This window comes from Pimephales promelas, chromosome 5 (genome assembly GCF_988280905.1).
Source record: "Pimephales promelas chromosome 5, fPimPro1.hap1.1, whole genome shotgun sequence".
NCBI classification, from domain to species: Eukaryota; Metazoa; Chordata; class Actinopteri; order Cypriniformes; family Leuciscidae; genus Pimephales; species Pimephales promelas.
Window position 1 is genome coordinate 647,841 of NC_142773.1, and position 24,278 is coordinate 672,118.

At 38.9% G+C, this 24,278-nt stretch overlaps 2 protein-coding genes across 2 annotated transcripts in view; both read right to left on the minus strand.

Moving 5' to 3' along the window:
* Positions 1–4,781: 4,781 nt before the first annotated feature.
* LOC120493177 (uncharacterized) lies at positions 4,782–7,109 on the minus strand. Its single transcript, XM_039691681.2, has 2 exons — positions 6,655–7,109; positions 4,782–5,735 (listed from the first exon to the last, which is right to left on the minus strand). Exons 1-2 carry the CDS (start codon positions 6,969–6,971, stop codon positions 4,829–4,831), a joined length of 1,224 nt encoding a protein of 407 aa, XP_039547615.1. The 5' UTR covers positions 6,972–7,109; the 3' UTR covers positions 4,782–4,828.
* A 1,877-nt stretch (positions 7,110–8,986) lies between these two features.
* slc22a23a (solute carrier family 22 member 23a) overlaps positions 8,987–24,278 on the minus strand; it is a 51,625-nt gene continuing 36,333 nt past the window's right edge. Inside the window, exons 4-10 of the mRNA XM_039674509.2 lie at positions 21,607–21,775; positions 19,107–19,234; positions 15,558–15,660; positions 14,750–14,988; positions 13,249–13,281; positions 12,410–12,533; positions 8,987–11,668 (exon numbers count right to left, since the gene is read on the minus strand). Coding sequence (XP_039530443.2) covers positions 10,492–11,668; positions 12,410–12,533; positions 13,249–13,281; positions 14,750–14,988; positions 15,558–15,660; positions 19,107–19,234; positions 21,607–21,775 — 1,973 coding nt within the window. The 3' untranslated portion in view covers positions 8,987–10,491. The remainder of the gene's footprint in view (positions 11,669–12,409; positions 12,534–13,248; positions 13,282–14,749; positions 14,989–15,557; positions 15,661–19,106; positions 19,235–21,606; positions 21,776–24,278) is intronic.

Here is a 24,278-nt window from a genome sequence, read left to right on the forward strand (position 1 = left end):
TAACGTGGTTTAACGTCGATGTAATACGTTGTTTTAGCGTACCTTTTGCTTAAATGAGGAGCTGGGAAAAATAGACATTTTGACTAACATGACTCTTTGTAAATGGAAGGTTTCTTGCAGTGATGATGAGGATGAGGAAGAACACTATAAATCCCTGTTCATATTTCTTCATGATGAATGTCTGAGTTGGGCATCTGAGGGTGTAAAGCAAGCAATGTATCGCGCTTTACAGATGACAACTACTCCCAAACATAGTGTCGGCCACACATCTGGGACGCGTTGAATCTGGACCGACACTATGTTGCTGTCTGGGACTGGATTTAGTGGGGTGAATGATAGACGCGTCCACTGCTAGCCTAGCTTAGCACAAAGACTGGATGTAAATGGATACAGATAGCATACTAATCCCAAATAAGTGACAAAATAACGCAAACATTTTCCTATTTACATGTTGTGATTTGTATAGTCACCGAGTGAACAAATAACAAGGTCATATGAGACACAGCCATCTTTTAACCTTATAAATATTGGGAACAATATTCTCAGAAGGAGAAGCACTGCTACTTGGGCGGAGTGATAACCGCAGCACGAGACGTGCCGTGGAGAGGAGCGGAGAGTTCGCTCAGAGGATTACTAGATAGTAAAAGCATAGTTTACAGGCATGGGTATTCGCTGACAATAAATAGTGGAGACCAGGTAATACCATTGGGATTAGTATGCTAGCTGAAGCCACTTGCATCCAGTCTTTGTGCTAAGCTAGGGTGCGTCAGACAGAGTTACAGCACACACGGAGATGAAAAAGGTGTGTATGGACTTGTCTAACTCTGGGGGATACGGTGAATAAGATAAAGAAAGATTAAGATTAAAGATAAATTAGGAGTATTCATGTAAATATATCTCGAGTGAAGGTAAACCGTCGGGAGAAGTGGATAACAGTATATTGGATCAGTGCATTCGCTCTTAAAGTCATTAGTGTTCATCTAACAAAAGACAGAGAGAATCCCTCACTGCTCTAGACTGAATAACTGTAATAACGTTAATACATATCAGTGTATTTAATTAATACAGTGAAGATTGTGCAATGTTTCATTTTACAGTTCATTACTTTATTTGATTTCTATATTAGTGCTTACTGTTTAAAATCTAACACTCCTTATCTGTATTCTGTGTATTTATTTGTCATTTGTTTCTTTATATTTATTTCATTACTGACTGTTTACTTGTCTTCAAGGTTTTACTTACATTAGTTACCTTATTCATTTTTTGCAGTGGTATCAAAACTGGTATCGAAAATAGGGAAATATCACTGGTATATTTTGTCTATTTTTGTTATACTGTGAAACTCACTTTTATTGTGATGCAAGATTTTGGTCACATCGCCCATCCGTACTATTTTCTATTTTGAGCATTCATCATTCATTTCATTTGTTGCATAATAAATAAAATAATAATGTAACCAAAAAAAATATATATTTTTAAATCTACCTAAAATCTATTGTTTTTACCACTGACAATTGTATGCAGTAAATCATGAGGCATTCTCAGATATTTGGACAAACCGGCTGATTATTCTGGATCACAGATATAATCTAAAATAGATTTCTGTAAACTATTTTCTCAGCCAACATATCAGTAATTAAATCAATAAATATCTCAACAAATATATTTTATTCATTAAAGTATATTACGACACATACAACTTTATATACAAGTGCATTACGTATGTTAAAAAATGTACATGAAACCCAAAACAATCATTTTTCTGACATTCATCCTCTGGCCTGTGCTGTTGGAGCGGAGCGTACATTCCTGTGTCAAACACCCGTCGATGAGGTAACGTTATATTCTCAAAATATGAAGAGTTTGGAAGAGTTTACATTGACTAGATAAAATCCAAACTGAGTCACAGATGACGGATGTTTTGGCTTTACCACAATTAGTAGGCTACTTATAAAACCGGAAAGAGGTTACAAAAAAATATACTAACTGAGAAAGAGGTAAATAAACAGTGGTTGATCCACCCTAGACAGCGGCGTAGTGTCGACATGGAACCCACACGGCCCGGATGTGGGCCGGACCTGAGCCGACACTATGCCGCTGTGAAGAATACAGTACCGTAGCAATTTAGCATTAAACAAACACTGCTCTATTTATTCCCACTGGCAGCGACCTTCACAAGTCTAGCATGTCTGAGAACGAGTCGTGTGTCTCGATTCAGAGGCTGCGTCCTCGTGTCCTTGGGCCGCGAAGGAACGTAATCTTTATTTTATACCATGGTCTGGGTGAATACTCGATTCTGATTGGCTGCAGGGTGTCCGTTAAAAAGTGATAGAGGACACCTAGTAAAGTAGTTCTGGTGAAACTGCCTGTTTACCATTCGAAATGAATAAATAAATGCGCTGCCTACAACGGCTGTGAGTAACCATAGCAACAGGCAGTCACATGCTCTATCATCTAACGTTAGATATTATAGCCTAAGCCCGGTTCACATATCGCGTCTTTTGCGCGCTCAAGTTCGTTATTTCAAATGTAGGCGCGCGGTATGCGCGCTCATAATGGAAGCGACGCGGTCGCGGTGCGACGCGCTCGTTTTTTCTAGGCGCGTCCGCGCCGCATCGAGATAAAAACATCTCAACTTTTCAGAATGCCGCAAGCGCACCGTAGGTCACGTGACACGAACCAACCAATCAGCTTCCTCGCCACTTGTGTTACCTCAGGAGAACTAAATGGAGGAACGGCTCATCATTGCGGTCCAGGGATTTCCTGAAATTTATGACTTGTCAAGCCCTCATTATTTTGACACAAATAAGAGGCATAATGCATGGAGACACATAGCCTTGGAGCTTGGAATAACTGGTAAGTATGATACTGTTTTACATTAATGTTTTACTAACTGGTTTGTCAGTCATGCTAGCCGATAACATTTTTCAGTGTCATGCAAAATGACTGTCAGTTAATGACAATTGTTTGCAAACACACTCTAAGGAAAAAAAGGTCCAAAAGCTGTCACTGGGGCTGTACCTTTTCAAAAGGAACGCTTTTGTACCTAAAGGGTGCATATTAGTAGCCTGAATGGTACATATTAGCACCTAAAATGTACATATTAGCAAATAAATGTCCATATTAGCACCTAAAATGTACATATTAGAACCTAAATGTACATATCACCACCTAAATGTACATATTAGCACCTAAAATGTACATATTAGCAAATAAATGTCCATATTAGCACCTAAAATGTACATATTAGAACCTAAATGTACATATCACCACCTAAATGTACATATTAGCACCTAAAATGTACATATTAGCAAATAAATGTCCATATTAGCACCTAAAATGTACATATTAGAACCTAAATGTACATATCACCACCTAAATGTACATATTAGCACCTAAAATGTACATATTAGCAAATAAATGTCCATATTAGCACCTAAAATGTACATATTAGAACCTAAATGTACATATCACCACCTAAATGTACATATTAGCACCTAAAATGTACATATTAGCAAATAAATGTCCATATTAGCACCTAAAATGTACATATTAGAACCTAAATGTACATATCACCACCTAAATGTACATATTAGCACCTAAAATGTAAGTATTGGCACCTAAAATGTACATATTAGCACCTAAAATGGACAAAAGTTTTCCTTTTGAAAAGCTACAGTCCCAGTGACAGCTTTTTTTCTGAGAGTGCATGTAATGTTACATGCATCTCTGTCCTCTGAACATTAATCATTATGTTTATTCAGAGGATGAGGGCAGAAAGAAGTGGAAATATTTGAGGGATAAGTATATAAAGGAGAGGAAAGCAGAAAGGGAGAAGAGAAGTGGCTCTGAGGGAGGAAGTCAGAGGAAATGGAAGTTCACAAATGCTCTCAGCTTCCTGGAGCGATTTGTGAAGGAGAGGCCAACGTCATCCAACATCCCACAGGCCTCAGATCAGCTAGGCTCTGAACGTAATGAGGTAGCTTTCTACAGAAGTTTGAAGTCAGACGTTTGGATACTATATAGAAAGTACGAGTAGCTGTCAGTATTTGGATAATTGAAATATGCAGTATTAACTGGAGTAAAAGCTAATACATAATAACACACTTCATCAATCTTAAGTCATGATTTGTTTTTCTGCTAAAATAACTTTATTTTATTCTCCTAGGACAGCCAAAGTGAGGGTCTCATTACCTTGACCCTACTTCCTGTAGAGCCAGAGCCCCTGGCATCGACCAGCAGCAGCAACACCAGTCAGCCAACAAACATCCAGTCTATGTGTCCTACACCTGTCACCCAGGTCTCTAGATGTCCCTCAATGGGAAAAAGGAGGAGAAGTGCAGAGCCAGACCTCTCTGAATTCCAGAAGAGCATTCTAAGTAACCTGAGTAAACCTCAAGACTACGATGAACTCTATTTCATGAGTCTCGTTGGAACATTTAAGAGACTTCCTCCGCAGAGAAAAGCAGAAGTGCGAATGAAAATCGAGCAAGTTCTTTATGAAGCTGAGTTTGAGTGAGGTGTGTGTGTGGTGGTGGGGGGGTTTGGTTAGTCAGTGGAGGCAGAGGTGATTGTCTATTACATTATTGTAATTGATATGTTATTTTTATTTTTATTTACTTTTTTTGTTCATTGTTTAATTAAAACACGTATTTTTACAATGTTGATTAATACATGTGAATGTTTCTAAAACAATTGAACTGATCAATAAATTATAATTATAATTTGAAAATGAGGCAAGTTGTATTAAAATTTAATTATTTTATTAAGTATATTACAGATTAGTTTATTCTTTGGTTATTCACTTATTCTTTGTTATAATGTAACATCAAATAATGTTCTCCTGCCATGGGACTGCACCCTCGGTAGATGAGAAATACTGGGTAAATTTCTCTCTGATGGTTATAGCTTCGCGAGATGAGTTGTTGCTGCTCATTCTGTGGAGATCTCCCATTGCCCTTGCAGTGGAGTCAGGTTCTGATGACGGTGCTTGTGGATGATCCTCTGCCTGATCTACCCTCAGAAGGTTGTGGAGGATGCAGGTAGCCTTAACAGCTTTCTCTGCCATTTCTGGGGTCACTCCTAGCACTCTTCTGTACAGCCGCCATTGTGCCGCTAGGATTCCAAATGAGCACTCCACCATTCGCCTGGCCCGTGAAAGCCTGTAGTTGTACAGCCTTTTCTCTCTCCCAATGTTCTGGCCAGGATGTGGACGCATCATGTGGCGTCTGAGGGGAAAGGCTTCATCCGCAACGAACACATGTGGCATAGGCCCCAGATGCTCTGCACCAGGGAGAGGTTTGTCCTCTGGTATGCCAAGGCTGCCCTGACAGAGAGCTCTTCCAAATGCTGAAACAGCCAACGTACCACCATCACTACTTCGGCCATAAGCTCCAACATCCACCACCTGGAAGCGATACCGAGCATCAACAACAGCAAGGAGAATAATTGAGAAGGAGCCTTTGTAGTTAAAATAAAGGGAACCGCTGGAGGCAGGGGCCTGAATCACTATGTGCTTGCCATCTACTGCCCCAACACAGTTAGGGAAATTCCACATCTGCTGGAAATCAGCTGCGATTTCTCGCCAGCGTTCCCTGTTAGGTGGTGGCATGTATTCTTCCACAAGGTTGTCCCATATGGCTTCACACACATCTTTTACGATGCCTGCAACTGTAGAATGGCCCACGCGATAACTGAAGGCGATGGTCTTAAATGAATCCCCAGTTGCAAGATATCTGTAACAAGCGTACATTTATATTTAGTGTGTGTAAAGTATGTATAAAAATACCTCAATTAAATTATTCATATATAAAGTCATTTACGAATACCAGTAGACCTAATGCCTATGTGAAAGCATGACTGGCCTAAGACATGAAATGAGTGGTTATCAATGTGTATCACGTGTATACACGTATGCAACGTGTACAGTATCAATGCAACGAGCGCAGACAGAAGAGCCCGCACCCTCAAAGTACTTGGACATGACTGTGATTACAAGAGGTAAAAACGATTTAAATACTGTTCGTTTTTCACACAAACCGCTCATTTCGTGTCTTAGGCCATCTATGTGTACTTACATTTACGAGTCATTAAATCATGTTTAATTTGGACTTCTCTGTGCATGCTCTTTGAGGTGGTGACCATAGACCTGCATTAGCCTATATGACTGACAGACAAGAACGGTTTGACCTAAAAATATCAAAACTGAAAATACTGTGAAAACAAAGACACCTACATCTTGGATGCCCTTGAGGTAAGCTCATACCAAAAAATAATTTCAAAGTGAACTGATAGAAATTACATATATTTTAGAGTAACTTACGCAACTCTGCTTGTACTGAAATGAAATACTTCTTCCACCACTGTAATGTCATGCTTTGACATAGACATTAGGTCTACTAGTATTCATAAATGACTTTATGTGAATAACTTAATTGTGGTATTTCGGTATTTTTATACATATGGACAGCGCTGTAAACTGCTGCACTACTAGTAAAAATATATTTACTAAAAATATGAATGCTCACAACTGATTTCTTGTTAAATCCATCATTGTTTATAACGAATTGATCTATATTATATATATATAAATATATATAAATGTGTATGTTTGCTATTTCTGGTGTTTTATGACCAATTCAGTTATATTCTAACCTCAGACAAATGCAGAGCCGTTGGGCAGGAGAGATGGTTTCACGGCAGAAGCTCTGTTTACCAATGCTTGGGCCAACTTTTCTTAAAATATAATCAAACTGGTCCTTGTCCACTCTGAAATAGGCTTTGAACCTCCCATTGTCCAGGCGGAGTTCCTGAATCAGCTGGTGAAATTCCCCATGGTTCTTGCGTTTTTGTAGTATGGGGTGCACCCAAACACTGCGGCGTTTTTTACTTTTCTGAGTAAATAAATCTTGTAACAGAGTTACAGCAAGGGTTTTTCGGTGGTGGAAATCCATTGCTGAAATTTCCTTCATGTAACGGAGAGCACAGCTGATGGTTGCTTAGCAACGACAGGCGCCTCCGGAGCGCAACCGCCCTAGCGCTTCTTTGGAAAAAGGAGAACGCTTGCGCCTAGCGTTTTCTACGCGTTTTTAGGCGCGATATGTGAACGGCCCCTTTACAACAATGAGCGACTTCGTGCTATTTCTTTTAACATTTATGGAGAATATGGCAACTTTGACGACTGGTATGCTGCTGAAGAAAGAAAAAATGTAAATAAAACGGAGAAAATTACACCGCTGCTGCTCTGCTCCATTGAACTCTATTGGTAACGACGTAACTTGCGACCATAGTTGGATAACGATGCTTTCGGGAAACGCACCCCTGAATGAGACCCTGCGAGAGTTTTACGCAGCTGTCCAGACAACCAAGGCAGGAGAAGGCTGAACGTTACAGCGTTTCAAGCCTAAGGAGCCTGAGGCAAATTACCCTCTCTTTGATCTGATTAATTTATTGCCCTCTAGCCTATAACGTTAAGCGCAAATCGCTGGAGATCAGAGCTAATTGTTTTCTTATTGTTGTTTGATTAATTGTTTTATGTGTAATAAAAAAAAAAAACTATGCCTACCTTTGTTTCATGAAAAAAAAATGCCTTTGTGAACCTGAAGGGATACGAGCTAAGCGGACTATATCTCCGGTTGCTAAATAAACAGTCATGCAGGCAAGGCAAGTTATTATTTGTAAAAACTAGATTTAGCCTAATTAAAATATAAACTAATGTTTTATTTGGCAAGTGACCATGGTATAAGCGGGTTAATGCCCTCCGAGGTGTCCATTGTCAGGTTTTAATGGACTTCGGCGGAGGCAACCGTCCTCCGCTGCGCGTCGGCCGGTTTACGCCTCGCCGTCGTCCATTAAAACCTGACAATGGACACCTCGTCGGGCATTAACCCTTACATATACCATAGACATACACTAGACGTCACCTTGGATACGGCAGTTCATTGGAACGAATGCGTCAATAGAGCCGCCATCTTGAAACAGGGGAGCCCCTCCACTTTAATGCATCAGCTTCAATGTAGTAGACACAGGTCTAACGCAAATAAAATCACCATAAATCATCATGAATGCGATTTTTATTGTTTTTTTGGTTTGTTCCAACGGTCAGACATGTATTTATCATTGATTCCAGAAAGAATTTTTTTTTTTTTTTTAAACATTCTTCCTAGTTCAGATTTCATCCGTGAACTTCATACGCTGCACAAAAGTCCGCCACCATCAATGAATTCGAAGTAAAGGCAGAGATAGCGGCGTTACCTAGCTACTTCCTATGACAAGACCCCTGTTCCAAGATGGCGGCGGTTTTGACGCATGCTTAGAACCCCCAGGTGAGGTCTAGTGTATATGTCTATTATTATATACATAAACAGACATATTTATAAGGATGGCATATTACAACGGCAGCTGTCACATAAGTTAGGCGACAAGAACTGTAGGCCGTCCCAATCTTCACAGCCTTGGAATTGAGAATACTACTAACAATATTGTTCTTATTGCTGTGATTTCCGTATGTATAATGGTAATGGGTATCGATTATGAGAGGATCGTCACCATATAAGTAGTCATAGTATTAGGTTATATACTGTATAGTGTAAAAGACATTTTTTGTTTGTGATCTGATTTGACGCTTGTGAAAATGTCTTAATGTCTAGTGGAGGAACAGATGAACGTAATGAAAAAGTAAATGAGATCAGTACTTCTGTACTTCAGCTACACAAGTGTCATTGTGTTAATCTACGGTCGAGAATACTAGATTCAAGTCTTCAGGTTTTCTCTTTTAGATCAACTCCTGTCATGGCAAATCAACACAATCTTGCTCAGAGAGTCAGATTTTATGTGTCTGAAGCGACCTGAATAACATAACACATACTGTTAATAACCTTGTACAACATAATACATGTGGCTAAATGGCACAAGCACTCTATTGCTCTCAAGTATTGAGGTGTTTGCAGTCAAAACAAAGCCAAATCAATCACGCTAACGAGTCAGATTGGAAATGAAAACTGGACAAATGTGATGTTTAATATCAAATGTAACAAGATATCCTGAATAGCTTAACAGGAATACAGTGGTGAGAGCTAAATGAGGTCACCAGACAGAAGAAGGCCATGGTATATCTGATAAGAAAACGCCCCTGTCCTTGGAATAACAAAAGACAAAGACAAAATCATTAAAAACTGTTCTTAAAAGTTTAACATACTGTAGTAGGGCCATAATACATGTTATTTAAGATAAAAAGAAACTAAATGTTAGCTGGATTGATTAAAAATATCCCACAATCATTGGCAAAATCCAAGTCATCCAAAGTAATGTTGCATCGCGTGCCAATGAAATATTCCAGTAGTTTTACGCTTGATCACGGCCAACTCTTGCCAAACTCACAAGGGGACCATTTCAGACATCAAAAAATGAATATTTAATATTAATGCTCTTTACTGTGATTAAGGATACAAAACGATAAAAATTAAAAGATATTTGAAATGATTTAAACCCATATATGGTAAAGACATTATTGCTGTGAGTATAAAGTGACCACGAATGTACACATTCCTCAAAATTCATATTTGTTCTCATTACTTCGAAATCATTCATTGAAAGGTTCATTTTAGATGTTCACATGCTTTTTTTTGTCATTGTGAACGATAAAGTGCCACATACATTTACACAGACATGGTAACAAAATACCAATGGGCGTACACTCATTGACACACACAACATAACCTTTGTTTTTTTGTAAAGTAAAGCAGTCAGTACCACTGTACATCAGTACCACAATAGCATAAATTACAAAACTTTTTCACATTCACAATAAGTTTGTTGCATACACTTGATTGAGTGTATCGTGGGTCGTATTCCTCAAAATCATTTTTTCCCCACCAAAATCAGCCATTAGCTCAACCAAAACCACATTAGCTTCATAAAACGTACCACATGTATACCATTGAGCAGTCTCAGTGTATCTATTTTACATATGCGTATGGTCCGTCACATGAACTGCCTATTTGACACCTAGAGGTACTTGCCGTTCGCTTCAGGACAACATCGGCAAACATTCCCAGCGTTAAATATATAGGCTGTTGGGTTTGAGAGAAATTTCCCTTTGATACCGGACCTCAATAAAGCAACTTCATTCCAGTCATTTAATTACAGAACGTTACTCACATTTGATCCTAAACGTTAATTACTATCCAACAAGCACTTATGAGTAAGCCTAGCCACTAGACTACACGGACTTCCAGAGTAACTCAAGTAAGAACTTGACACTATTGTTGGTAGCGTTTTTAATAAGAGAAGCTCAATGATAACGCGTGGAAATTTGGATCTAGCTGCCCAAACAAAGCAGATACTGGCACCACAGTCGGAAGGGAGAATAAAAACCCTTTCCCTTTCAGTCAAATCTCGGGTCAATACTTCCAACAATGCCTCCCCACGGCGAGAGCCGCTTCGTGGTAAGCAGCGAGGACAATAAGGCTGCCCATCGAGCGAGTGTGTCCGTCATGAAGACGTCTCCCCACTGGTTTCCGTGATGTGCAAGTCAGCGTCTGTGGGAATACCTGAGTCGATCGGCGAGGAAGCGGTCAAGTCCGCCATGAGCGGGTGGCCAGATTCTGTAACAGAGTCCGTGCGTGTGGAATCCACGGTGGCATCAAGAGTAGTGCCACTACCTAAAGACTCAAGTGGAGTTGGTGACCCTACGGAGTTCATCGCAGGCGGAGCAACTAAGTGTAACAAGGGAGTGCCAGAATCTATGGGGGAAGAAGCTGGGACGCCATTGGCTTGACCGGATGGGTCTAGTACTGGTGATAATGAGAGTTGTGTTGGGGAAGGGGCGAGAATATCCGAGACTAGGTCAACAGGAGAGTCTATTGAGGAAGAGGCAGGAATGGCATTTGATTGTCCAGTGGATGCGGGTGAGGGATCAGACAGGTTAATTGGGCAGACTATTGGGGAGGACGCCGTCAGGTGGACGCTAGAGTCGGGAGGACCTGACAAGTCCACTTCAACTGGGATGTCGCAATCATTAGACCCCGAAGCAAGAGGAACAGCTTTAACTACAAATGAAGGAGTTTGGATGTGGGTCGATAAGGGAGAGGCGTCCGCAGTGGAAGAGGACTGAAGAGTCAGGACAACATCAGGAGGGGACTCTGATCTGGACAAGTGAACAGAGGTGTTGGGGATCGAGGCGAGGAGAGGCGACTCCGGAGTGGTTTGCTTGAGCTCTTGGGCAGAAGTCAACTTCTTCATGCTGAATATCTCCACCTGACCCGTGACTTGCTGGACAGGGGCGTCAATGAGCATGGCGAGATCGATGGCGGATGAGGCGGTGGAGTCCATAGTGGAGATCGCAGTGGCGGCCGCCTCGTGGAGAGGCGTGTCGCCGACCCTTGCGTACTCGCGGCTGTCCGACTTGGTCAGGAGAAGGCGTTGCTCGCCCGGCTTACGAGGCGGCAGTAACGGTGGGCGTGTGTGGATTTCAGCATCCGCTAACGTTTCCGGGAGGGGTTGGTTGCGAGTCTCCGGCAGCAGCAGGATGCAAATGATGCAGATGAGAGTGCAGCAGGCGAAAATGATGTGATGCAGAAAATAGCCTTTCTGGTTGTGCAGCTCCATGATGGGGGCCGTCAGCATGCCGAAACCAGCGCTGGCCAGGACCAGGCCGAGCCCCCCGCCCCTACACAGCACACAGAACACAAGGTTAGGGGTGTACGCACCTTGTTTTACCCTAAGATTGGGTGCGCTCATTCGTAAATTGATCGTGTCATCTCGTAACATCTCATAGTGCAAACTGCCAATTCTTGGCTTATTATTTTAACTCTTTCCCTGCCAGCATTTTTACAACAAGTTGCCAGGCGTTTCTTTATCACTTTCGCAAAACTTTCAAGGCCCTCGGAATATTTAGTTGGGCATGCGATATATATTAAAGCTACACTGTGTAATTTTTACCCCCATCTAGTGGTGAAAAGGTATATGACCATCCAGTGAATATCAGTTTCTGTTCCTCTCAATAACTCCAACGGTGGCCAATGTAGTCCAAGATCAACATGGCTTCCAGTTCGACCTCGTCCATGATTGTTAACTCAAACGTAAACGTGAATTAACGGGTATGTCCCTCTTTGGCTAATGTACTTTCAAGATGGAGGGGCAACATGGCGAACCCCTTACACGTATGTATTTTCAATGGCATATTATACACTCACGAGAATACTTTATTACTTGAACGAAGTAAATATACATCAATGAGCACATATTTTTTTGAAAGAACTAAGTGTTTTTAGCTAAGAATAAACTAAAAGAGTTACACAGTGTAGCTTTAAAGGAAAGAACAGGGGGAACAAATATTGTAATGATTACGCTGTCTTCATTCATTCTACGTATCCATTTCCCCCATGATCGTGCAAGTGGCCTGGCTTACCTGATCACAGTAGGGGTGATCTCAGCACAAAAGAAGATGCTGAGGTTGCTGACGGCGTGGGAGGAGAACATGCCAATCATGGAGAAGGCCACGGAAAAGTTGTACTTCAGCGCATCCGAGCTCTCTGTGGGGATCCAGGGAGAACAACACAAGATGAGGAGCCATTTATTGTCTTTTCCTCAAAAAAGAAACATCACATATGCAACTTAATATAAAAATGATGTAAAACTCGTGAAAAAAAAAGTGTGTTTTCAACAAATGTGCATTTAAGGATATCAGCTTTGAGCACCATCATCTGTGCTGACGTTTGAAGGCTTTCTTGCAAACACTTTAAACCTGGACGTTATTGCTTGTTTTGGGTATTTATCTTGTTTCAATGTCAAATCAAGGTTCAGCTTTAGTTATTTTTCAGCCTCACGTTCTCCTTAAGTGCTAATGTGGTATATATATATTACAATACAAAAAGTGTTTTCTGGAGAACTTTAATAATGCCTCTACATTACTCAAGCTTCTTGGCATATTTGTCGGACTGTGGTAAATAGACTGTTTACATGCACACAAAAGAAACATGTTTTTAAAAGCTGTTTAAAGATGATGTAGGAATTTTTTTGAGGTTGTGTATAATTGTCCTGACATAAAAATGTGAAAAATAAATAAAGGACTTTTCCAGTTATTTAGCAATTTTGTTTAAATAAGAAAATATTTAAAGAAAATAAAAAAGACAATACTTTTATTATAATCTTGATATTAAACTGGCATAGGTGATGATATCATGACAAATCATGTGAAATAAAGCAATAAAGAGAAACTGTCTAAATAGCATTGAGATTATACTTTACCAATATTCAGCTGGACACTGTACTTCCCAAACACTGGATTCATCACGGACGAGCACATGAGGAGATAAACAACACATGTCAACATCAGAGGTCAGCAGCTCATGACTAATGAAACACATGAAGATAATGCAGATGTGCTTGTATAATGTAGTACGCTTCAAACTAATCTGTAGTGTTTAAAAGCTTTTGTTTTGAGCTTCTGGTGTATTCTCAATGTTTACATGCACAGCAGAAAGCCAGTAATAGACGTGTGTGTGTGTGTGTGTGTTAATGATGCACTCTTAACCTGCTTATCCTGAACATGCGGTTCCACCACAGAGCGGATACAGCTCCGTTACTCTAGTTAGTGTTCACACACGTGCACAATCTGTACAAATGAGGCTTATACAAGGCATATGATGGACAGATGCACTTTTATGATGGACAGACGCACTTTTATGATGGATAGATGCACTTTTATAAAGGATAGATGCACTTTTATGATGGACAGATGCACTTTTATGATGGATAGATGCACTTTTATGATGGACAGATGCACTTTTATGATGGACAGATGCACTTTTATGATGGACAGATGCACTTTTATGATGGACAGATGCACTTTTATGATGGACAGATGCACTTTTATGATGGATAGATGCACTTTTATGATGGACAGATGCACTTTTATGATGGACAGATGCACTTTTATGATGGAGAGATGCACTTTTATGATGGACAGATGCACTTTTATGATGGATAGATGCACTTTTATGATGGGCAGATGCACTTTTATGATGGACAGATGCACTTTTATGATGGATAGATGCACTTTTATGATGGACAGATGCACTTTTATGATGGATAGATGCACTTTAATGATGGATAGATGCACTTTTATGATGGACAGACGCACTTTTATGATGGATAGATGCACTTTTATGATGGACAGACGCACTTTTATGATGGACAGACGCACTTTTATGATGGACAGACGCACTTTTATGATGGACAGACGCACTTTTATGATGGACAGACGCACTTTTATGATGGACAGATGCACTTTTATGATGGATAGATGCACTTTTATGATGGACAGACGCACTTTTATGATGGACAGACGCACTTTTATGATGGACAGATGCACTTTTATGATGGATAGATGCACTTTTATGATGGACAGATGCACTTTTATGATGGACAGATGCACTTTTATGATGATAGATGCACTTTTATGATTAACAGATGCACTTTGATGGACTTTAACACAGAAACAGTCATTCACCGCCATTATAAAGCTCTGAAGAGCATGGACAACTGCTATTGTATGTCTGAAATGTCTGAAAGAAGAAAGTCATATGGATGGCTTCAGGGTGAGTAAATCATGCAGTAATTTTTATTTTTGGGTGAACTATCCCTTTAATCTCTTCAATGGCGTAAGGAAAAGGCTCAGAGCGTTGCTGTCTGCATGTTCATGTAAATGTAGTCACTGATGTGTGTGTGTGTGTGTGTGTTCACTCACGGTTTAGCAGGCCCAGCTGAAGGAGAGATGCCAGGGCTGTGATGATCATAAACATGAGGAGTCCCCCCCGCCGGCCCATCACGCCCACCGCAGGGCACAGGGACACGCATGAAACCACCGCGATGCCCGCCATGGTGTAGTAGTGGGCATAGAAGTTATGAAACATGCTCTTCTGGATCGGGACGTCCTGCTCCATCATGCTGCGCGCGAAGCAGTGGTGTATGCCATAACCCGTCAGTCTGAGAGGGAGACACACACAGGGTTAAAATCAGTCTTCAATTACTCATCCTCCAAACCTGTAAGACTTCCACTCATCTTCAAAACACAAATGAATATACTTGTAATCAAATCTGAGAGGTTCATGTCACGTCCAGGTCACTTTGAAGATCTAAAAAGGCTTAATAATCCAGTTGTTAAATTTAATCCAAGTCTTGTGAAGAACATGAACAGATCTAATTTAGTCGACACGCATACATAGAGCATGTCATATAGAGTAAACCCACAAGCTCAAAAGTGTGTGATGTGCCAAATCCTAATAAAATCCCAATTAAATATTAATCATATAAAATGATCGTATCTCTTCAGAAGACTTGAATTAAACCACTTGATTCATAAGCATTTATTTTACAGCAGCTTGAAAACAGAATAAAAAATAAAAACAGAATGTTTATTTTGGATGAATCTGAACTTTAATAACAGCAGAATGTTTTTAATAATAATAATCATATTTCACACTAGACTAGATGTACACATAGACACAAATAAAAAACACTTTTATTTAATGTTTGCGTAATAAAACTGAATTTACGAGTTGACGCAGAGCACGACTATATTCTTCCACAGGTTCCTCGTGCCGACCATCTTCACGATGCAGGTCTTCTTGGATTGCTTCGGCAGGGCTCGGTTCAGCTCTGAAACCAACGAAGAAAAGAAAACATCTAATGCTCCAATCACATATACACTTAAAATCTCTTCACGGTCGGTCCCGACACTGGACGACTGAACAAATGGGATTATACTCTTCACATTGTGGAGGAGAAAGATTTCAGCAGTGCATAACACATCATCTCATGAAAGATGATCATAAACGCATCAATCAAACACACTTAGGCCGTGTGTGTGTGTGTGTGTGTGCACAAAGACATCATGCATTATTGCACAGCTCTATATATAAAGCTGGATGTATATTACAGTATATCCACAGCAATATACAATATAGAAAATGTAAAAAATGTAAGCTATTTAAGCTGCTAAATGCAACTATAAGACATGATGTTAACATATTATCCACGCATGATTTTCAATGTGTATTGTGCAAAGTGCAAATAAGAAATCATATGCAGTACAACAGTGACATTTCTCCGAATAACACGAATAACTCCACTCAAATACAGGATATCACCTGAGTGCGCTAATGTCTTATACTGTAGTAGACATGAAACCATGAACATGCATTAAGGCAATAAGTAGGATCTGCTGTGTTCTGATAGTCACCATGGCTTCTCGAGTGTTTACACTGGCATAAACACTGCAATGTTGACTTTATATTGTGCAAGCAACATTCACCTGCGCAGACGCCGGCCTGACTGGTAAAATGCAGAAACCAGATATGTACGCTTAGCCAAACCGGTTTTATGTTCCACAGAAGAAAGCCATACCGGTTTTGAACAAGGTGAATAAATAATGCTGAATTATTTCTTTAGGACATTGAAATGCATTCTGGAACGGTGGAGGCGAGTTTGGTGGTCATAGCTGCAATGCTTTGGGCCAAAAACATTGTTCTGAGCTCATATAGTGATAACTTTATCAGCAAACTCTTCATTTCCTCAATGTTCCTCTGTAAGTTTTTACCCTCTTCAAATTATGTATCGAATAATAGCTGTGTATGTCATCCGCTCATTTTCCTGTTACGGGAACATAAGACATAAAGTAGTCTTTATAAAACGGAAAGTCCTGGTCCTTGATTCTGATTGGTTGAGCCACTTATGAAGTTGTTGTAATTACTCTGCAAACATACACCTGTGACCTCATTACATCAGAGCTACTTTATACATGACCAGAATTATTATAAACGTTAAAAGCAATCATCGCTTTATTTCTTATCTTTCTTTGAACAGAGTAAAATATTTGAAAATTGTGTATTAAAATTAAATATTAGGTCAACAACCTCGTTATTGTTAGTATCCACTATCGGTCGATTAATCGGTTTTCGGCCAGTGTGTTCCAACCTAGTTATGGTTAAAATACACACTATCGGTCGATTAATCGGTTATCGGCCAGCGTGGTCCAATCTAGTAATCGTTAAAATCCACTATGTGACGATTAATCGGTTATCGGTCAGCGTGGTCCAACCTAGTTATAGTTAAAATCCACTATGTGACGATTAATCGGTTATCGGTCAGTGTGGTCCAACCTAGTTATAGTTAAAATCCACTATGTGACGATTAATCGGTTATCGGTCAGTGTGGTCTAACCTAGTTATCGTTAAAATCCACTATCAGACAATTAATCGGTTATCGGTCAGTGTGGTCCAACCTAGTTATCGTTAAAATCCACTATGTGACGATTAATTGGTTTTCGGTCAGCGTGGTCCAATCTAGTTATCGTTAAAATCCACTATGTGACGATTAATTGGTTTTCGGTCAGCGTGGTCCAATCTAGTTATCGTTAAAATCCACTATGTGACGATTAATCGGTTATCGGTCAGCGTGGTCCAACCTAGTTATAGTTAAAATCCACTATGTGACGATTAATCGGTTATCGGCCAGCGTGGTCCAACCTAGTTATTGTTAAAATCCACTATGTGACGATTAATCTGTTTTCGGTCAGCGTGGTCCAACCTAGTTATAGTTAAAATCCACTATGTGACGATTAATCGGTTATCGGCCAGCGTGGTCCAACCTAGTTATTGTTAAAATCCACTATGTGACGATTAATCTGTTTTCGGTCAGCGTGGTCCAACCTAGTTATTGTTAAAATCCACTATGTGACGATTAATCTGTTTTCGGTCAGCGTGGTCCAACCTAGTTATCGTTAAAATCCACTATCTGACGATTAATCTGTTTTCGGCCAGCGTGGTCCAACCTAGTTATAGTTAAAATCCACTATGTGACGATTAATCTGTTTTCGGTCAGCGTGGTCCAACCTAGTTATCGTTAAAATCCACTATCTGACGATTAATCTGTTTTCGGCCAGCGTGGTCCAACCTAGTTATAGTTAAAATCCACTATGTGACGATTAATCTGTTTTCGGTCAGCGTGGTCCAACCTAGTTATCGTTAAAATCCACTATCTGACGATTAATTGGTTATCGGCCAGTGTGGTCCAACCTAGTTATCGTTAAAATCCACTATGTGACGATTAAACGGTTATCGGTCAGCGTGGTCCAACCTAGTTATCGTTAAAATCCACTATGTGACGATTAATCGGTTATCGGTCAGTGTGGTCCAACCTAGTTATCGTTAAAATCCACTATTTAACGATTAATCGGTTATCGGTCAGCGTGGTCCAACCTAGTTATCGTTAAAATCCACTATGTGACGATTAATTGGTTTTCGGTCAGCGTGGTCCAACCTAGTTATCGTTAAAATCCACTATGTGACGATTAATCGGTTATCGGTCAGCGTGGTCCAACCTAGTTATCGTTAAAATCCACTATTGGACGATTAATCAGTTTTCGGCCAGCGTGGTCCAACCTAGTTAGCGATAAAATCCACTATGGGACGATTAATTGGTTTTCGGCCAGCGTGGTCCAATCTAGTTATCGTTAAAATCCACTATCGGACGATTAATCGATTATCGGCCAGCGTGGTCCAATCTAGTTATCATTAAAGTCCACTATCGGACAATTAATTGGTTATCGGCCAGCGTGGTCCAACCTAGTTATCGTTAAAATCCACTATGGGACGATTAATCGGTTTTCGGTAAGCGTGGTCAAACCTAGTTATCGTTAAAATCCACTATTGGCTAATTAATCGGTTATCGGCCAGCGTGGTCCAATCTAGTTATCGTTATCGGTAAAATCCACTATTGGTTAATTAATCGGTTATCGGCCAGCGTGGTCCAACCTAGTTATCGTTAAAATCCACTATTGGTCGATTGTTTTTATGCTAAAAGCGAGTTTTTTTTACTTGTTAATAGCCGAACGCGGACAATGTACTAGTGATTGGCTTGCTTTCAGGAATTTTACAATTTTTCCGATTTAGTTCAGCAAATTTTCTTCATATTTTGCTTAGTTCAAATGTATATCTTAGATTGAAATAGGTGGCTGTTATATTATAGCTGTAAAAGTTGGCTTCACTAGTTATTGAATATATTTTGCACATTATAAATCATCTGTATTGTCATTGGTTGAGTACCTGTCATGAGCTCCTCAGCATCATGCTCTAGATCGATGCCGTTCTTCGTGGCGACGCGCTCCAAGATCCATTTAGAGCGGCTGTACTGCTGAGTCGCAAGCAGCCAGCGAACAGATTCTGGGAAAATCCTGGAGCATGAAGGATATACTTTACTTTATTATGATCACAACATATTACAGGCACAGACCTAATCGAATCTGGACCAAACACACATCGCTGAATCAAGTAAAGAATGAAGTGCTTCCATGTGTCATACGATGATAAATATCGTCTCTGGTTCCACTTTACATTAAGGTCTCATTTGTTAACATTAACTAACATCAACAAACAAAGAGCAAAATATTGTAACATATATGCATGTATGAGATGAGTCTCCAGTCTCATCATGTTTTTTGTGTCATTTTGTTAATATCATTTAACACAATGATAAAATGTTTTATCATGCTTTTTGCATTAGTATTTTGCTTACATGACTTTTAGCCTAATTTAACACATTGTAGCATGTCTCCAACATGAATTAGCACATTGCTAGCATGTTTTAACCCAGATAGCAAACTGACATTGAATCAACGTGGAAATATGACATCGAAACAACGTTGATCTGACATTGTTTTGCTCATCGAATTAACGTTGAACCAACGTCAGGCGCCTCATTCTTTCAAAACTAACGGAAAATCAACTTGAAATCAACGCGTTGTTTCAACGTTATGAAAGCAAACCAATTTTCGATTTTCATTTAGCTTTGAAGAATGCCGCGTCTGACGTTGGTTCAACGTTAATTCGATGAGCAAAATCAACGTTGTTTCAATGTCATGAGAGACGTCGTTTCCACGTTGATTCAATGTCAGTTTGCTGTCTGGGAACATGTTGCTAACATGATTTAACAAATTGTAGCATGTCTCGAACATGAATTAGCACGTTGCTAGCATGTTTAACATGTTGCTAGCATTATTTAACAAATTGTAGCATGTCTCGAACATGAATTAGCACATTGCTAGCATGTTTTAACATGTTGCTAGCATGATTTAACAAATTGTAGCTTGTCTCGAACATGAATTAGCACGTTGCTAGCATGTTTAACATGTTGCTAGCATGATTTAACAAATTGTAGCATGTCTCGAACATGAATTAGCACATTGCTAGCATGTTTTAACATGTTGCTAGCATGATTTAACAAATTGTAGCATGTCTCCAACATTAATTAACACATTGCTAGCCTGTTTTAACATGTTGCTAGCATGATTTAACAAATTGTAGCATGTCTCGAACATGAATTAGCACATTGCTAGAATGTTTTAACATGTTGCTAGCATGATTTAACAAATTGTAGCATGTCTCGAACATGAATTAGCACGTTGCTAGCATGTTTAACATGTTGCTAGCATGATTTAACAAATTGTAGCATGTCTCGAACATGAATTAGCACATTGCTAGCATGTTTTAACATGTTGCTAGCATGATTTAACAAATTGTAGCATGTCTCCAACATTAATTAGCACGTTGCTAGCATGATTTAACAAATTGTAGCATTTCTCGAACATTAATTAACACATTGCTAACATGTTTTAACATGTTGCTAGCATGATTTAACAAATTGTAGCATGTCTCGAACATGAATTAGCACATTGCTAGCATGTTTAACATGTTGCAAGCATGATTTAACAAATTGTAGCATGTCTCGAACATGAATTAGCACGTTGCTAGCATGATTTAACAAATTGTAGCATGTCTTGAACATGAATTAGCACGTTGCTAGCATGTTTAACATGTTGCTAGCATGATTTAACAAATTGTAGCATGTCTCGAACATGAATTAGCACATTGCTAGCATGTTTAACATGTTGCTAGCATGATTTAACAAATTGTAGCATGTCTCGAACATGAATTAGCACATTGCTAGCATGTTTAACATGTTGCTAGCATGATTTAACAAATTGTAGCATGTCTCGAACATGAATTAGCACGTTGCTAGCATGATTTAACAAATTGTAGCATTTCTCGAACATTAATTAACACATTGCTAACATGTTTTAACATGTTGCTAGCATGATTTAACAAATTGTAACATGTCTCCAACATTAATTAACACATTGCTAGCATGTTTTAACATGTTGCTAGCATGATTTAACACATCGCCGTTATTGAACAGTTAAATGAATAATGGTTGATGGTAAATAGTTTGTACATTGGAACCTGAAAAAGTTTGCTTGTGTGTGAAAAAATTACTGTTATTGTTGAAGTACTTTATTTTTAGGCTTTTAAGCCCCGTATCCTCCAGACTGCTAAAGGTACGCTGTGCTATATAATCCTCCTAATGTGCTAATTTGGTTCTTTGTTTTGAAACGTATTTGAAACCGATAGATCTGCTTAATGAAGTGTGGAAACAGTAGTGCACTGACGTGTTTGCTGCTCGCTTCAGTTGCTGCAGTATTGCTGTAAACGCAAACACAATTAAAATCAACAGTGAGATGTTGGTTGGAAGAAGGGCAGCGGCACTTACCAGATGTAGGACAGCATGAGTAAGAGTGGGCAGATTATAACCACTTGCAAAATCTGCCAATCCCGACAGAGGGCAGCGAGTCCGGGCATGAGCAGCTGACCCGCCAACACCATGAAGTTGGCCACCATGGTCATGGAGAAACGCCAACCCGGCAGACACAGCTCAATCCCTGCAGGCCAAAAGCACACCATCACATCGACACAACTCAAACTGAAGCCAGTTTAAAAACCATTTCAGCATAATATGACTTTATTTAAGCTTCTAAAGATCATTTAGGCCACACTGACTTGTAAAAGGTTCAAAAACACTGTTTCAGAGAGTTTTATTCACTTTTGGTTAGGGATGGACAATATATCTGTGTATATTTGACATGGACTATGAACTGAAGTGTTGCAAAAGTGTGTGTAAATTTAGGAATTTGTACAATAAAAAAAAATACAGGAATGTTACATCAGGAAAATGATGATAATTAAGTGTAGCTATAGATAGGTATTACTGAAAACGTCTGGTGATTGAGGTGAGGGTTGGGGTTGATCCATTCATAAAGCAGCTGTTTCTTTTACTGGGCACAAATAGGTACAGGTATTACAAGATTTTTTCTTCTTTCTTCTTTTTCTTTTTTTTGCGTTCATGGAAATAAAATATTATGTTGTAAAATGGCAAGAACTAATAAATAAATAAATAAATATCGGTATCAGCCGATATATGTTCATTTGAAATGTTATCGATATCGGCCCAATAAGAAAATTTGTCCAATACATTAATATATGCTTCAAATAAGGAAAATACAGGTCAGTGCAACATGTACAGCGCAAGTCTGTCATATCGGCTACATACAGTTATCATGAGAACGTTATACTTGTGTGTTTGGGACATGGCTTCATGGGTTTTATAATCAGGCTCTCAAAACTGATATAAACATTTGGATTTAGATTAATCAGCCAATATATCAGTTATCGGCTTTCAATTATAAACGATTATCGGTATCGGCCGATATATATGATCATTTTTAATGTTATGGATATCAGCCCGATAAGAACATTTGTCCAATATATTAAAGTCGATAAGTACTGTATTATTTCCTCCAGATGTGCACTGTTCAACATGATGGGTTTGAATTGCTTCAAATAAGGAAAATACAGTAAAGCGCAAGTCTGTCATATCGGCTACATAAAATTATAATCAGAACACCATCATAATTGTGTGCTTGGTACATGTCTAGACTAATGATTTTGTAATCAGGTTGTTCAAAAATATATCGGTTATCAGCTTTCAAATATAAAGAATTATCGGTTATCGGTATCGGCCAAAATGTGTCATATCGGCTACATAAAATTATAATCAGAACACCATTATAATTGTGTGCTTGGTACATGTCTAGACTAATGATTTTGTAATCAGGTTCTTCAAAAATATATCGGTTATTGGCTTTCAAATATAAAGAATTATCGGTTATCGGTATCGGCCAAAATGTGTCATATCGGCTACATAACATTATAATGAGAACACCATTATAATTGTGTGCTTGGTACATGTCTAGACTAATGATTTTGTAATCAGGTTGTTCAAAAAAATATCGGTTATCAGCTTTCAAATATAAAGAATTATCGGTTATCGGTATCGGCCAAAATGTGTCATATCGGCTACATAAAATTATAATCAGAACACCATTATAATTGTGTGCTTGGTACATGTCTAGACTAATGATTTTGTAATCAGGTTCTTCAAAAATATATCGGTTATCGGCTTTCAAACATAAAGAATTATCGGTTATCGGTATCGGCCAAAATGTGTCATATCGGCTACATAAAATTATAATCAGAACACCATTATAATTGTGTGCTTGGTACATGTCTAGACTAATGATTTTGTAATCAGGTTCTTCAAAAATATATCGGTTATCGGCTTTCAAATATAAAGAATTATCGGTTATCGGTATCGGCCAAAATGTGTCATATCCGCTACATAAAATTATAATCAGAACACCAATATAATTGTGTGCTTGGTACATGTCTAGACTAATGATTTTGTAATCAGGTTCTTGAAAAATATATCGGTTATCAGCTTTCAAATATAAAGAATTATCGGTATCGGCCAAAATGTGTCATATCGGCTACATAAAATTATAATCAGAACACCATTATAATTGTGTGCTTGGTACATGTCTAGACTAATGATTTTGTAATCAGGTTCTTGAAAAATATATCGGTTATCAGCTTTCAAATATAAAGAATTATCGGTATCGGCCAAAATGTGTCATATCGGCTACATAAAATTATAATCAGAACACCATTATAATTGTGTGCTTGGTACATGTCTAGACTAATGATTTTGTAATCAGGTTCTTTAAAAATATATCGGTTATCGGCTTTCAAATATAAAGAATTATCGGTTATCGGTATCGGCCAAAATGTGTCATATCGGCTACATAAAATTATAATCAGAACACCATTATAATTGTGTGCTTGGTACATGTCTATACTAATGATTTTGTAATCAGGTTCTTCAAAAATATATCGGTTATCGGCTTTCAAATATAAAGAATTATCGGTTATCGGTATCGGCCAAAATGTGTCATATCGGCTACATAAAATTATAATCAGAACACCATTATAATTGTGTGCTTGGTACATGTCTAGACTAATGATTTTGTAATCAGGTTCTTCAAAAAT

Bases quoted from the DNA above. Each gene is read 5' to 3' on its own strand.
- LOC120493177 (XM_039691681.2), bottom strand. From the start codon at position 6,971: ATGAAGGAAATTTCAGCAATGGATTTCCACCACCGAAAAACCCTTGCT. The intron at 5,736-6,654 runs GTTAGAATATAA...CGCTTGTTACAG, and splicing joins CGGCTCTGCATTTGTCTGAG to ATATCTTGCAACTGGGGATT.